We start from the raw sequence: 16,394 nt of genomic DNA, 5'->3' as shown, positions 1-16,394 counted from the left end.
CGTTATTGTTTTTTATGCTTATATATATATATGCATATATATGTATATATGATTTTTGTCAAAAATCTCTAGAAAATATTAAAATTTATTTCATATATCTATATATATTTTTATCTTAGATGGAGGAAGAGGTTAAACACCAGAGATTGCTGGTTCCACACACAACACACAACACAATCAAACACTGCTCTCGCAAACATCCCTCGACCCAACAAATACATGCATGCGTTAACACCTGTAGTTAGATATTTATATATGAAATGCACGTACACCCACCCACCCACCCAGACACACACACACGCACACACCTTTAGATATACTGACTCGCCATACAATATATACAATATATAACGGATGATGAATGCACCAATAAATGTGTATTTATTGATTTTTAATATAAGAGTTTTTTTTTTCTTTTTTTTTTTTATTCCAAGCTAAATGGATATTTCTTCTTTTTTTTTTGTAAAAATTAAAAAATAAGTTTTGCTTTTTTTTTCTTTTGCAATAACTGAAAAGAGAGCGCGCTAAGTACCATTTAAAAACTCATGCTCATGTTCATAACATTTTAAGCCAAAACAATCGCAAACAAAGTTAAACGTTATAATAATTAAAAGCGCTAAAAACACGTAAAGTTTAACAAATAAAATACAAAAAAAAAAAAATATAAATAAATAAATAAACAAATAAATAAAAAAAATTACTTTTTATTAACGTAATGGTTTAGTAGTTGCTGGTACATGCATATAATGATGTTGTTGAATAAATGATGAGATAACTAAGCAAACACACCGACATAATGCACTCACCTCAATCACCATTAGCACAAAGCAAGAAAAAAACAAGAAAGAGATGAATATCGAATGCTTAATTTGAATGATCGCAAACTGTAATAGTACTAAATAGTAGCTGCAATACTAATAATAAATGTTTGATCGCTACCACTTTATCTTTAATTATCTTTGTAGCTGAACATGTATTTTGCACCTAAGAAAATAAATAACAGCTTATGTAAAGCATAAATCGGCTTAGCATAATAAATCATCAAATAGTGCCTAGCTAATGCACTTTACGTATGATTTCATTATACACGTCATGGACCATGGAACGGAAATGAAATTTTTAATTCCATAGGCACGTGCCAAAAAGTCTCTCACATGCCCATGCACCTTAGAGGAAGGAGACAAAGTAATTTTAGCTATAATTAAGTCTACGTCCGTCCTTCCGTCCATCCATTCCAACCCTTGAAGTTACCGGAAACTTAATTACTACTCACCTACTCAAGTGTGAAAAGGATCGTAGCTGGCGCTCTTTTAAAAATTTCAATATATAGCGTTGGTGAAAAAGTACCGGGAATTTTCAAAAATACATCTTTCTTATCGGAAGAAATGAACATAAAATAGCTTGCTACGTATTCCGAAATTGTTCCTTTATTCCATCGAAGTAATTACTCTTGACAAGCAACAGTCTTAATATATATAATGGAGATATAGTATATGTTAGCCCATATTTTCTCTCCGCTGGATACAGCAGCAGTTTTGATTATACGCAAGTTCAAAAGTTAAATTTTGCTGTTGCCAACACCGATCACGGTTTTTTTGTTAAATGTACAATTCCGGTTACTTTATTGACAGATAAAGAGATATTGTTTCGCGGTTAGTCGAGTGTTCGGGTAGAAGCACAATTTTCAATATTCCGAAATAAGAAGCTATTCAGGATAATTGCTTGCGTATCGAAGATTCGTTTCAAGGGGAAACTGCTTTTTATTTTTAATTTCATTTTTTATTTTTAATTTCATTTTTTACTTTTAATTTCTTTTTTTTTTTAAACATTGCAAAATGCAATTCTAGGAAATTTTTTATTTTACACGAAATTATTTTTTAATTTCTATTTATGAATGTGTTTTTTTTTTTGTATTTTTTAAATAGATTTTTAATTAGAAATTTTTCTTTTTTTTCTTATCTTTATTTTGTTGTACAATAAAAATTAAAATAAAAATTAATAGTGATAATTATTAACAATAAAAACTTGAACAAAATTGGAAAAGAAAATATTTTTAATTTTCGTTTTATTTTGCTTTTGTTTTAATTTTTCTTTTTGTTTGGAATTTTGTTTTTTTTTTATTTTGTATTAATTAGCTAAATCACAATATCTACGTGTGTGTGTTTATTTTTAATTTAATTATTCACATTTTTTATTTATTTATAATATTTATTTATATTACTCTGTTTGTGCTTCAATGCTTTTTTTTCTTTTTGAATAAATGTTATTTGTTCGGCTATAATAGTAATGGGAATAATAGAAGTTACACCTAATCGCCTTTCTTCACCATCTCTTTTAAACACGAAGAAGAAGACGACAAAAACATTTAAAACATTAGAAATGGCTTAAACCCTTGACACGCCTACAGTAAAGAATAAAGAGAAACACTTTTGCTTTCGAAAACAAAAAACATTTTACTTTACTCATCACTCGTTCTCTACAACACATACAATGATGAATATTTCCACACATACCGAAAAGACAACATTAGAGTATCTGCGCAAAAGTAGCTCTAATCGATCAGGGCCAAGTAACTAAGATTATAATTTTCACTTTCGAAAGTGGAAGATGAAAGTGGAGGGTGTCAAGCAGTCGAAAAAAACCTAATATTATTATTTTTTTTTTTTTGATTGTGATTACGCTTTTCGTCGCCCCTTTCGCCTTCTCTTAATCTCTCCACTGCTTTGCCATCAAAATCGCACTGGCACCTAAGCTAATAATTCTCTAGCTTTTGATCGGTGATCACGAAGTTTTTTTGTCAAATTCGTGAGTTTTTAATGCCTTTACACCCCAACAAGATAAATCGAACATTGATTTCTACACTTTCTAGATGTGACATATATGTAATCTTATGCAATGAGAATAATTCTTCTAAAGTTCTCTCAGACTCTATCAGACTTTGCTTTTCGATATAGTCAATTAGGCTGTGTACGCCAGAAGAAGCCTGCTTTGATTACAGCATCGTAAGCCATGATTGCTCCTTGATTCATGCGAAAGCAGTGAAAATCTTAGTGGAATTCAAATGTTTAGTGCCTTCTCTATTTGATGCTGTTTGTATAAAGCGCTACAAGCCCTCACATAATACAATTTTCAGCACACATCCATACATAGGTGCGCGAACACATGTTAAATCAGAGCAACCTAAATGCTTATAATACTAAATCTAAAAAATATTCTTATATTTCTCATTGAAAAAATGTAAAATAGTTTCAGAAAAAGTATTCGATAATATCAACCCATATCGATTAGGGTCAAAAATGAGAGCTCAATTTGAGTACACTTTTTTAAATACCAAAAATGCTCTCTTCAACAACTTTGTAGACTTCTTATTGGCTTAGATCAATTAATCTCTACAAAAAAAAAAGAAGAAAATTTTATCTCAAATGAATTCTTTAATAAAAACACGCCCCCAAGAACTCGTAAAAAATATACCTACTGTCTATATCCCTCGGACATCGTGCGAACTTGTTCTAAGGGATAGCCCTCATGTTGCTTAGATTTGCTTGTGGCAAAATCCGCCTGTTTACTTTCATTTACTCACCGGACTTGGTTACATAAGTCCGCGCAAATTAAATGCATCTCTCGATCACTCTACTTTCTTAACAACAGCAATGTTATGTTTAGCCATCGCATATGCAAATTTTTACAAGACCCAAGGACTCAAAACTTTGTCTTCGGAAATTTCCAAAGGCTAGAGCGTATCTTTCTTAGAATGTGATCTAGAGAAGCCCCTATCTAAAGGTTCAATCTGAAAGTAAGTTTGTTTCCCTCCTCCCACTAGCGCACACTATCTATCACAAGCCATCACAAGCCACCATATAATTATCTTACTTCTTTGATATAAATTTGAATATTTTTCAAATATTTATCGTTTTGTTTTTCTTTTTCTTTTTTTTTCTCTTAAATATTTTAATTTGATTGAAGTTATTTTAAATAAATTATTATCTGCACTTATTTCCTTTGGATTATAATGCACCGTTATTAGCTTGGGTCGTGTGTATTGATTTATTCTTACTATAATATTCGCTTCTCTGACGTGTACAGATCACAATTAAACTTTAATTTACACGACGTCTACGTGTTATACAACGTACAAGACTTATTAATCAATCAATCAATCAATCAATCATTCCTATATATAATTATATATTATTTATATTTATTAGCAATTTTTTCTTATTATTACTCGTGTTTTCATTTTTTACATAAAGTACTCACGTATTCTTTTTTATTAAGAAAAAGAAAAGAAAAAAACCAAACTTATATAAATTTTTGAGAATATATCGTACGTGACAATTATTATAACAACAATTTGTGAACTATTTATAGAGATCTTGAATGCAGTCTTTAGACGAGAGCGTTACATGTTTAGTAGCAAAGCATTGCATAATGTTTTCTAAATCACATAATTCTTCTTATTAGCAATTCTCTAATTGCTGTTAAGAGAATTATTTACTTATGCAATAGTATTATTCCATGAAAGTTTCTTTGTCGGTTTTTTAAATAAATTCGTTGTTATTTCATTATAAAACAAGTAAGAAGGTAATAATCGAGCAAGGCCGACCACTAAATACCCTATACCACAATTCTTATTTTTATTATAGAACATAAAAATTATATCTTGTTTCTATGTAAAGGCATATTTTCCATGGGCGTATTTATGCCGAAGCGGGACCAAAACGCAAAAATAGGCAAATTTTGAAGAGTTCGCTTTTGCATGAAATTACTATAATATTGTAAGCCAATTTCGATCACTACACAGAATTCTTGTGTAAATCATTATTCAGGTAGGATCCAAAAAAATGTGCCGAGATGGTGCAAATTTGGTATAGTGAATTTTTTTGTCTTAAATTATCATTATGATATGATTTTCATCATGAAGCATTGAAAGTTAGGCCTTCCCGTCCTATCAACTTTATTTCTCGTTACATGAGAGAGAGTTGAAAACCTTCCTCAACCGGTCCAAAGTTTTCATACCAATTTAGAATGCCGAAATACTATAACTTTGTCACTTTTGTCGAGAAATTTTCAAAATTGCAATCTTTTCCCATATAGCGATTTCTTACAATTGGGTATTATATGGGGAGTGGTTAAAAAAGTAGACGCATTTTCAATAGCATTCGTCCTTGGATCAACAAGTAAACACGTCCCTGTACCAAATTTCATCAAAATATCTCAAAATTGCGTCAACACAAATTTACATGGACTGATCCCAGACAGGCTTAGATCAATTCAAATTATGATTCTGAATCGATCGGCATGATAAAAGGTGGGTCAATTTTAAGCAATTCTGCGTCTCACATACGTCCGCACATCCCTCCTGTACCCCAAATGGTGTAGGGTATAATTATTTACTTTAAATATATATAGAAAAGATTGAATTAACCATAAAAATTTCATATAACTCATCGGTAGCACTATTAGTGAAACATTCGAGTGAGTCTGATACTGATTACAAAGATGTAAAGCTGGCACATTTTACTGGTTTTCTTTATCCGCATACATTGAGAAAATGCTGTTTGCCGCGTTATTCCTCTTTCTTTTGTGCAGCAGCGCGTGTAACCATGAATGATTTACATATGTGATTACATTTAAATTTTTCTTCTTCTTCGTCTTTTTTTACTTTATTACGAACAACATACATATCCGGGTTCATATCTTTATTAATTTGTTGTTTTTATCGGCTAATGCTCTGTGAACTTTCAATTCATGAGAAGTCGGTACAACTTTTCTTCTCAGAACGATAATTCTAGACTAACACATGTGATATTTTTCCAAGTACAGTTGATCTCTTTATTGTTTCGCTTTACGGCCTTGACAAACTGAATTTCCAAATCTCAGATTTAGGCAGCAGAGATTTCATCAATCCCATTAAACAGAGCCGTTCGTGATAAACCGAGCATTTGAGTCTACTTAGCGATGTCCCTCTTTCGCCTCTTTCTGGAACATTTACTTGAGGTATGTGGTGGGAGTTGATAGCCGCCGATCAAGCTTGAAAGTGAGAACAATCTACCCACGCTACGCTAATATTTAAATTACGTAAAGAATCCTTAGCAGATATTGGTCTGAAACTTAGTCCAAATATTAATCGAATCTATTGAAAACCCGAGAGTATATATATGCAGCCGAGTAAATATTAATCGACAATGCCAAGTAGATGTTCGTGGGATGAATTCTGAGTGGAGTGTGATAGAGCCTCATGGTTGGTCGTAGCTATAGTGAGTGCGAAGTCGCCAGAAGCATAGCAATTACTGATTGAGCGCACACCCCTTAGGCTGAGGCCACTCTTTTATTTCTAATTCCTCATTTCTTTCTGGTCGTCATCGTGTGTGTGATATGCGGCATATCCCCTCCGAATGATTGGTCGTATTATAAAGAAAAAAAGATCCGAATCTGAGAATGTGTTCGATGACGTCGCTTCAGATTTTCTCCTGTTTTTTTATGTTGACTTGACATAATGGATTCCACCTCTTACTTACATGATTTCGAATAGTTTATAGGATGATTGAAATTGAGAGGATTCCGTTGGCAATTTCCCGACGAAAACTATGTATTCAATATTGTAAATTTTATCTTTACCATCGACTGGTTTGGAATCTGCGCAACCACGTAATCGTGTAAAACATTTTGTCACACGTAAAAAGGAAGTTTTTTTTTGCCGACGACACATCCATTTCTCCTTCGTGCCCGCTTCTGTTCAACAAGTTCCGTTTTGGCATTATTCGAAAAATTTGCCTTGAATTTTTCTATGTCCACGCTTGAAGGTGGACTTTTGCCTTCTTCTTAAATTATCGTTAGTAACCAAACACTCGGGGTGCAAACTCGACTAAGACCCTTTTTTAGTATGTTGATTTAAGCTGAAAATTTGTTACCAGACAAATTAATTGCTTATAAATATGATATAGTTTGCCATTTATAATTTAAGTGCTTTTAACCGCCTTTTCTGCATGTTGTGGATGTTTTGCAAAAACTCTTCTTGTCTTCGCTCGCCAACTACATGGTTGTTTTTGTTCGCTGTTTTATTTTACTTGTTCGGCCGTTTTATGAAAAGATACCTTACAACAGCATTGAAGTATTAGTTAAAGTGTAAATGAATTTTGTGGAACAGCGTTTATGTTAACTGAAAGCTAAATTTATTTAACTTTCGCTTTAATTTTTGTAGAAAACCATCCCCAATAATTTTAAGACGAAGAGGGAAAGGTATTTTCGCTTTGTTAAAATATTTGCAACAGTAAGAGGGACACTTTACAGATCCCACGAAAGATATGAAGTCAGTGTCAAACTCTGAATCGATTTAAGCATGTCCCACTATCCATCTGGATGGAATGATTGGGGTAAGCGTTAGCGAATCGGGTTTAAAATTAGAAAAACATTGAAAGTCCTTGCAGCATCTCGATATTGGAAATGGACGAAACCAGTTGAAGGACAAGCCTACAGCTGAACTTAAACTTAGTAAACCTCATTCGCTTTTTTCCTCTGACCTAATGCTAAAACCTTCAACGGTCCTAAAGAACCTCAGAAAATGGAAAAAACCAGCTACGCACATTTCATATTATATAATAGAATATCGAAATTTTGTCTTTTTTTGAAATGTTTGTTATACCCTACCTCACTAGTGGTATAATGGTATACTAAATTTGTATGGAGGTATGCAGTACCTAGAAGGACTTAAGATGGAACCAGAAAGTAATTCTGAATCGATTTAAAATTGTCACTCCCTCTGTCCGTGTTATTTTCTTGAGTTCAATCTACAGATCGCAATTTTTAAGTTATTTTGATAAAGTTTGGTAGAGTGACGAGTTTTTGCCAAAAAACGCGATTGAAAATAGTGCCTATCAGATCACTTTTTCGACCACTTCGTATATAGCGAGTTATTTTGAAGAGTCAAAGTATAAATAACCGTAAAGTGCTGTAAGGTATTTAACAATGGGCCGCGGTCCACTACTCTGTCATTATATGTTTTTACAATGAACATGTTGGGTACAGCTGACGGTTAAGTATAATCATTTCCTTGCTTATGTTCATTTAGGGTGCGCCCGGCTTCCTTTTTTCTTCTTGAAAGTTGAGTTAATACCAAAAATCAATTATCGGTTATCGCGGTTACCGATCGCCGGTCTAATTAGGTTTTCTATTCTGCAAAAAAAAGCCACCACAGTTCAGAACAAAAACTTTAAGCAAGAAATCAAGTGGGCCGGGCAATGGTGATTGCACCATATTTATGATTGGACGGGCGCAGATTGGTTCGAAATTTGTTAGTGCTTTTTGAAATGAAATTTTTTAAGATAGCAACCAGGTACAAAGCACGCTTACTATATCAAACCGAATTGTCTGCGAGCTGATAAACTTGAATAGAGTTTAGTAAATGTTTAAATACTTGGATTAATGTTTCGTTTTTGTATAAATTTTACATTTCACTTAGCCAACCGCACCTTTAAGGAGATTGTTAAACAACGAATGAAACAAAATTACTTTGTTTCTAAATATTTTTTTTTTCTTTTGCGCTACAATTCCCTATAAATTTAATACATAAAGCATTCACTTGGCTTATGTATGTCTTATTAGTTGAAAACGAAAATGTTTTTTTTTTTTTTGAATTTTTGAAATAAATTCATTTTTTACGGCAATCGTTTAACGTATTCTGCCAAAACACATGTGCATAAATTAATTGTGGGAGTTGTATCAATGTTGCCCGTTGACCATTATAGTAAATAAAAAAAAAAATAAAAAAACAACAACAGCAACAAAATAATTTTAAATAGTTTGAAATATTTACTAAAAAGCCTACAGTTATTTAACTTAAACTTTTCCTACACCAGCACTAGTAACAAACGGTTATGCAACTCTAACAGGAAAGGTGGTCATTAATTTTAAACCATTTTCTTTCTCTTCATCATTATTCAAAAAAAAAAAATGTATATAAAATAAAAAAAAATAAAAAACAATTGTTTTATTTTTAAGTACTAAAATATAACAGAAACAAATATATATATGTATATATATATATTTAGTGAAAGAAATAAAATATGGTCAACAGTTAAAAGTTGTTGTTGATGTAAGGAAAAGAAAGAAACAACGTTTTTATTGCAATCTCTTTACAAATTACAAATTATTTTAACCAGAGGGATTTTATGTTAATTTAATGTCTTTTTATTTATTTTTTATTCCGTCTCACTTAATATGCTGCCATGTTTTAACTAAATAAATTTTTAACAGCATAGACTATTTGGTTCGTCGAGATAATATGCACTTAGCTATTAACTGAGTTTATAGATGTCATTAAAACTTTCTTTTAAATCATTTTTAGATGATTTTTTCACTTTTCTAAATTACGTTGCAATTTTGTATTAATTTCCGAGTTTAAATTTTAAAACTTCCTTATTATTCGTACGATTTCTTTCATTTAAAGTTTTTCATAAGATTCGTGAAATTATTTTCTGCTCTTTGTCTATGCAATAAAAAAAAAAAAAAACTTAGTTTATAAAATTTGTATAAATATTTTCTTGGAATTTTCACCAAAAAAAAAAAAAAACAACCTACATTGCACCCTACATCACATGTGGCGCAAAAGGATACTAAGTTTGATCGGACGTATGCAATAGGACTTGAGAGGATTAGGACTTATCTGTCTGTCGGTCTGTGTTTATTTCTGGCATTCATCCTACAGACGGCAATTTTGTAAATATTTTAATAGAATTTGATACAGTGGCGTGTTTTGGCCGAAAGACCCGAAGGGCTAGGATCGAATCGAATCACTTTTACGAATACTTCCCATATAACGCCGTATTTTGGAAAGTTATTATATGAATAAGTGTAGGGTGGTGCAGGGTATGCAATGGTAACCCATGGCTCACTGTAGTGTGTTTACTTGTTTTCAGAAAAACAAAGCAATTGAGAAACCTATGAAAGCAAAAGAAATCAAGTATTAATGTATGTCAATTTGTGGGATCACGTTTTCTTATATATTCAACGAACGGTCAAAGAAGACAAGTGCCTTCAAATTGTTACAAATCGAAAAAGCAATTGCTAGCCATTTGCTAGATCTTGTTGTGTATGTCAAAAGAAAAAAGGCAAAAAAATGCTTTACTTAACTTTACCGGTTTTTGATATCGTTCTCCATCTAATTTAAGATTTGTTTGTAAGCGGTGGAAACAGTGTGTGTGCATTATGGGTTAGTAAACTGTGCTAAAATTGCAAATCAGTTTTGCATATCAGTCATTTTTGCCAACTGACATGATTACATGATAGGTTGGCATTTTTTATTAAAGCATAAAGGCATTAAGCGTTAGGAGATCAAATTTCTACCGAATTAGTTGCAAATAAATCGCAAGACAAGTTGTAAAAGTTAATGATTAAAAAGTCTTATTGAAGTTTGACAAAGAACTTAAGCCAATTTGCGCGTAGCATAAGATAATCAAGATAATCTAAAGAAATTAACGATTGTTTTGACTACGCTCAGCTCAATTTTACATTAGAAAGTTTATTTCTTTCTTAATCCTCTTCTTCTGAAAGTTGGCTTAGTGTGTATTAAAGAATTTATCACTTTATGCCACTGCTATATGCTAAGCATTTAATCTATTATCTATAAACTTCATCGTTAACGACGCAATAACATCTTCTCTGTATGGAGTCCTACTGATGAACGGTTATTCGATTTTATTAGACACCTATAGTGCTCCTAAGGAAGGAAAGGAAGGAAAATTTAGATTTATCTCACAGAGTTTTCATTGTCATTGAAATATTTATTTGCAGCTTTTTATGCATAAATTTATGCACGTCATCTACGAAGACGTTAAAGGGCTTTTCTCAATTATCATAAGTCATAACCATGTTTCATTTTGCCAAACATCAAGCTTCGCATTAAAGGATAGCATCTGTCCTGCAACAAAAACGAGTAAGAGAATTATATACGGTCGTGACCCCTCACCAATATGCTAAAAACGACGAAAGCAGTAAAAGAACAAAACTTTCATGCTCTATAATATAGAATAGGCCTATGTGGTCTATGTAGGCATGTCCTTTGAAAAGTTTACGTCAATTCCAAGTTCTTTCGCCAATTTTCAGGCAATGGTGTCTTCATTTTCGCTAACGGGAGAATATTTACTACAAATACTACACAGTTGCCCAGACAAGCAGATGGACAAACGAACAGACGGATATGTTTAGGTGCTTTCCAAATTTAAAACTGGCCAAGCCATATATATCTTATGGTTTTTGAAGCTTATTTCCGCGCCATATAAAGGCACTGAACAAAAAATTAAATTTTGAGCGTGGTCAACTTTTCGCAGGTCCTACAGCATCGCCCATAGAATGCAAGTTTAAATTTTTCTGAGGCTTCGAAAGCCCACTTCAATTTTTGGTTCCCTTTCAAAAACAGCTCTCTCAGTGTACGTGGTACTGTGGGCGTGCCCTTGGCAAATGGGCCGAAGGACGGATTGTATTTCGCCGACTCAAAAACTCCTCGATCAAGAGTGCAAAAATTCGTAGAAGCTCCCTAAGAAGCATTTCCAGCTCTTACGAGCAAATTAAGAAAATTATTAAGTTTTCGGCTTTCGATGAAGAGATTTCAAAATGTTATCTAAAGTATTCCACCTTTCAACTTTAATTAGCTGCAAATTTATCATAAATATACCAATCATTAATTGATAAATATTTTCCATTAAAATCGATGTACAAGAGCACAGGGGAGCGGTGTTTCTCGAAAAGGAAAGGAGAGGTCCTTCAAAAAGAGGAACACAGCTTTCTTGTGGTTTTTTGATCTATGGCTGGCTTGATCTGCGTAGATTAAATCTCTGCCTTTCCAAAAACGGGGATTATCCTTATACGGGTTCATGTCTTTGCTTAGATATTGTTCATTGTTTGGCATCGAGTAATTAATAAAATTATTATAAAAATTCGAAAAAAGTGGAAACAGGACTGAAAGCACAATTAAAAAACGAAACCTTGCATTATGCTTACGCGAAACCGCCAAAAGAAAAAAATTGGTTATTACTGCCACTAATTATTTCGTGCAATGTGTGTATGTTGTTACAAAAAGAAAAAAAAAAAAAAAAAAAAAATACAAAATGTATTATAAAAGCTTTAAGAAAAACAAGTACAATCCAAATTTTTAATATTAGGTTGACCTGAAGGTTTTCTGTGCGCTTTGAAATCTCTTAAGGCTATTATTTGGTTTCCAAATATTTATATAATTAATTTGCAGCGTACATACGGGAGGTATTGACCATGGGGGACCCCAAATTTAATGATGATGATCTCACTGATAGCATTTAATGCTCTTTAAGACAGATTGTTTACATGGAATGGCTTCATTTCTTTGCAACTGCTATTTACGCCAGGTATAAGGTCATAACCTTTAGCAATTAAGGCAAAGCTTCAAAAAGGTGAGATACTTTGGCTTGCAAACTTCACTACGATAAACAATAGCTTCTTGTATAAAGACCACGCGATAAAATCATTTACAGATGATGTTTTCGCTTAAACTTGCGAAAGGCCGTGTCTTGCTTAATAGATACAAGTCTTTCTAGAACACGATTACGTGAAAAAACCTTGACTTACTTGACATGTATGTATACGCTTTTCATATGCAAGTTTTCAAGGGGTTTTGCATGGTCACTAATGCATGCAGGACCGATAACTGTTTAAGTATGGAAGTAGAACTATAAAGGCGTGTGTCGTCGCAACGAACTAATCTATATACATAATGCATTGATTGTGACCGAGTGAAACACTGCCAACTCTACTGCCATTTAAAAAAGCAATGACATAATCATAACATGTCAGAAAATTTTCATATAAAGCTCATGTCATGATTGTTTTTACTGTTTCTTCACCAAGTGTTTATATATTTGTATAATTTGTTAAAAATATTCTATTAAACCATTAGCGGAGATATGCAAGCATATGCACCTTTTCGTATTGTTTGGGTGTCAAGACGTCAAACGTTGCCAAAAAAAATAAAAAAATAATAATAATAAATAAATAAATAAATAAAACAACAACAATTATAGTCACTTTAACCTTCTTCTGAGGTTAGTAATGAACAACGTCGCCTTGGCGGTATGATTAGATCTTTTTGAATACATCTACAAAGGCTACTTTTTTCAATTTTCTTACGTTTTCATAAAATAGCCACCATTACGCCCATAGCGCTTATGTGATTTGCAATCTTAATAAAAGCTACAAATTTTTTCCTCCACATAGTGCTGACTGTGTATGTACGGTGTATACGTACACGTTTAGTGAATGGGCGAAAAAAAGGTTTAACAATCATTTGCATTTTTTGGCCATTTGACAGGTGTCCATCACTCAGGCGAAATATTGTGCATTTCAACGTTACCCGTAACTTAAAAAACTTTTTTTTTTTTTTTTTCTTTTTTTTGTACAGTCACAGTCAAAGACTGGGTGTACACTAAATTTATCATTCCCTCTGCAGCGCTTAACATATGTGAGAGAATTCCAGAAAGCCTGGCTTACTCTTGGCAAAATTCTGAAAAGATTTAGCCAAGTCCGTCTATCCGTCTTTCAGGGAAGAGACTGTTGTTGGCTTATTGTTTTAATTTTAGATAATAAAATTAAAATAGATAGAGATTACGGATTTACAAGATATAATAGGAGATATATAGTGGGTACAAAACTTTGGACAAACGTTTAATCGGAGAGCATTGAAAGCTTTAGAGATGCCCTTCACTTATGTATATTCCCTTAAAGTATAAAAAATATACTATAACTTACTTAGAACATTTACCCAAAATTTAATACAAATATTTCTTCGGGTCTTGGCCGCCGCCACATAGCCAAGCCGAGTCTGGTCAAGTCTCAGTGCGGTAGATCATACTTTAATTACAATTGATGTATGGTCGTAGATATAGTAGTACAGCTCCCAGACTGGCGCCAGCCCCTACCTACCTCTTCCCACTTCTTTCTAACCTTTAACTTGCGGTATGTTCAGTGGACATGTTCTAAGTAAAGAGTCATAATGCTCCCTATCTACCAAAATATTTTGTAATTATAATGTATTGAGTCAAGGTGATAGGTGTCCATAAATTCATCCTCAGGCGAGGACAATTTTTGTATGTGTTTTGTTAGTTATTTATTGCACATGTCTGCCATTAGCTTACAGGCAAACTTCTGTCGTTATTCAACAATGGTCATCTAATGACTGTAATGAGTTTAACTATATTTTTTTTAATTTTTTTTTTTTTTGTACACAAACAGATTGAAAGTAATTCATCATAAATGAATACATTCATCACATCTCATTAGATTTAAAATTAGCCATTAGTACTTGCAGTGTTGTATTTAAAATAATTTTACTTAAATTTTACTTATATGTAAGATAGTCCAAAAAAGGTTAAATCTGGTAATACATCAGGCTAGTTTGTTTAAAGAGTTAGGGATTATGAATATGTGTTGAGTGAACGAAGCACTTCGAGCTTACTTAATACATCTTGACTAAAAAGTATCCGGAACTTCTTGGTCCTCGTCGAAATGAAACACGTCCCGCGCGATATATGTATAGCTGCAACTTTCTAATAAAAACAAGATACTCTCGAGCACCAGTTTGTGATCAACAAGTACCGAAAATGTTCATATATTTGCGGAAGTTAGAGCTACAGAGCTACAGTACTAACACAAACTCATCCATGTTTCGTAAAAAAAAACGTCCCTTGGGTAATCAAAAATTTCGGGGAATTTTTAATTTTTTGATAAAGCAATTGATAAAGACACGTGACCTGCACACTACGTTTTCGGTGCAAAAGAGAGGAGGCAGTCCCTTCCCTTCCTTTAGTATTCCCGGGCCTTTGATCAACAAAAAAATAGACCGAAAGTTTTTCAATTATCGTAATTGATGAAGCCATGAATCGTATCAGTGCACTATTCGCGCCAGATTTTCTGTAATTCATAAAGAAAAGCTTCGAAAAAAATTGTTGCCATCTAGAGACATTTTCAAAACTTCTAATTTCCTAGTATACAAGAAGCCTGTCGTAGCAAATAATAAGACATTGCTCAATCAAAGTCCCCATAAAAGGCATTACTATATGGCAACTCATTAATTTAGAGCAAATGGAAGCGCCATATCTCATTCAAAAGTTAGGAAAGGAGATATTCGGAGAAAGCGTTCAAAGCAATTTTCCGTCATAAAACTTGTTCACTTGTGTGTGTGGGTGTCTGAAGGTTACTATAAAATACTTGAAATTTTAAATCTGTCTGTCCAGAATAGGTGCTGTCGAAAAAAATTTAATATAAATTTTAATTAGTAGTAGTTCCTTTAAGTGGGTTAAAGTAATCGTTTGCTTGAATCGTATTTTTGCGTCACGTAAACAATTCGAGCCGAGATAAACCGCAATAATCCTAATATTCAAACGAGAAAAAATTTTAACAAAAATATACAAGTTCATTACCCTAACTAATTTTTGAAGGCCACCTCTAAATTCCTTCCTCTGAGATATCAAGCTAACATTTCATGATCTATGACCGAAGACTCTTTGTAAGGCATAATCGTCAAATGACTATAGAACGCTTAAACTTAACTATCACAACTCATTCATTTTTCGCGTTACTTTTTGATCAACATGTATTTATATTACATGTGCTTATTAAAGAAGGGCATAGGACGAGATAATTACCAATTAAAATTTCAATTTACTTTCATGGACAAAAAAATCCACACCCACCTTGCTCTATAATTATAATATTGTACATGTAAATATGTATTCCTTTGTATGAATAACAAAAGAAAGACTAAATTAAATATTTTTTAATCACATTTATTATACATATCAACTGCTTGGTAACAAAGAAAAAAAAACTTACGACTATAAATAAACTAAACGAACAAACAGCTTAAGACAAGTGTTTTAACATACACTATATGCATATGTGTGGAGCATAGATTGGTTTGGATGTTTACACAGTGCCATACAACACTACAACACTATATTATATGGTAAGCAAAATAATAATGTGCACATACATATTCGCACAACAACTAAATATTCGTATGTCGCTTCAATATAATAAGTAAAACAAAATTCCTGCGCTAGTGAGAACCACATTAATTACAAATTTCGTATTTAATTTAGAGAAATATGTATAATTAAGAGAAAAAACGCACGGAAAGATTCGCAAATAATTACTTAATGCACTAATAATGACGAGGTTTCGTACATTTTTCAAGACCGCCTAAAGGAAGTAATCATACCGCTACTTGTCTTTGCTAAACCGCTGCTCCTTAATAAATAACAAAGGCAGGCTGTGACTGAGATTTGATTTTACGAGAGACACACACACACACACACACACACACACAGAGAGAGAGAGAGAGAGAGAGAGAGAGAGAGAGAGAGAGAGAGAGA

At 32.7% G+C, this 16,394-nt stretch overlaps 1 protein-coding gene across 3 annotated transcripts in view; it reads left to right on the top strand.

The window, feature by feature from the left end:
- The window catches only part of LOC119640120, a 41,974-nt gene that overhangs the window by 24,056 nt on the left and 1,524 nt on the right, over positions 1-16,394 (top strand). Inside the window, exon 5 of one of the 3 annotated variants that reach the window (XM_038037954.1) lies at positions 120-302. The exons of the other annotated variants lie outside the window; for them this stretch is intronic. Within the exon in view, the coding sequence (XP_037893882.1) occupies positions 120-136 (17 nt within the window). The 3' untranslated portion in view covers positions 137-302. Of the gene's footprint in view, positions 1-119; positions 303-16,394 lie in introns of those variants that run through there. 3 annotated transcript variants of the gene reach the window in all.

The sequence above is a fragment of the Glossina fuscipes genome, unplaced genomic scaffold (assembly GCF_014805625.2).
Source record: "Glossina fuscipes isolate IAEA_lab_2018 unplaced genomic scaffold, Yale_Gfus_2 115, whole genome shotgun sequence".
In the NCBI taxonomy this organism is placed as follows: domain Eukaryota; kingdom Metazoa; phylum Arthropoda; class Insecta; order Diptera; family Glossinidae; genus Glossina; species Glossina fuscipes.
This window is presented reverse-complemented; position numbering and strand designations above follow the sequence as displayed.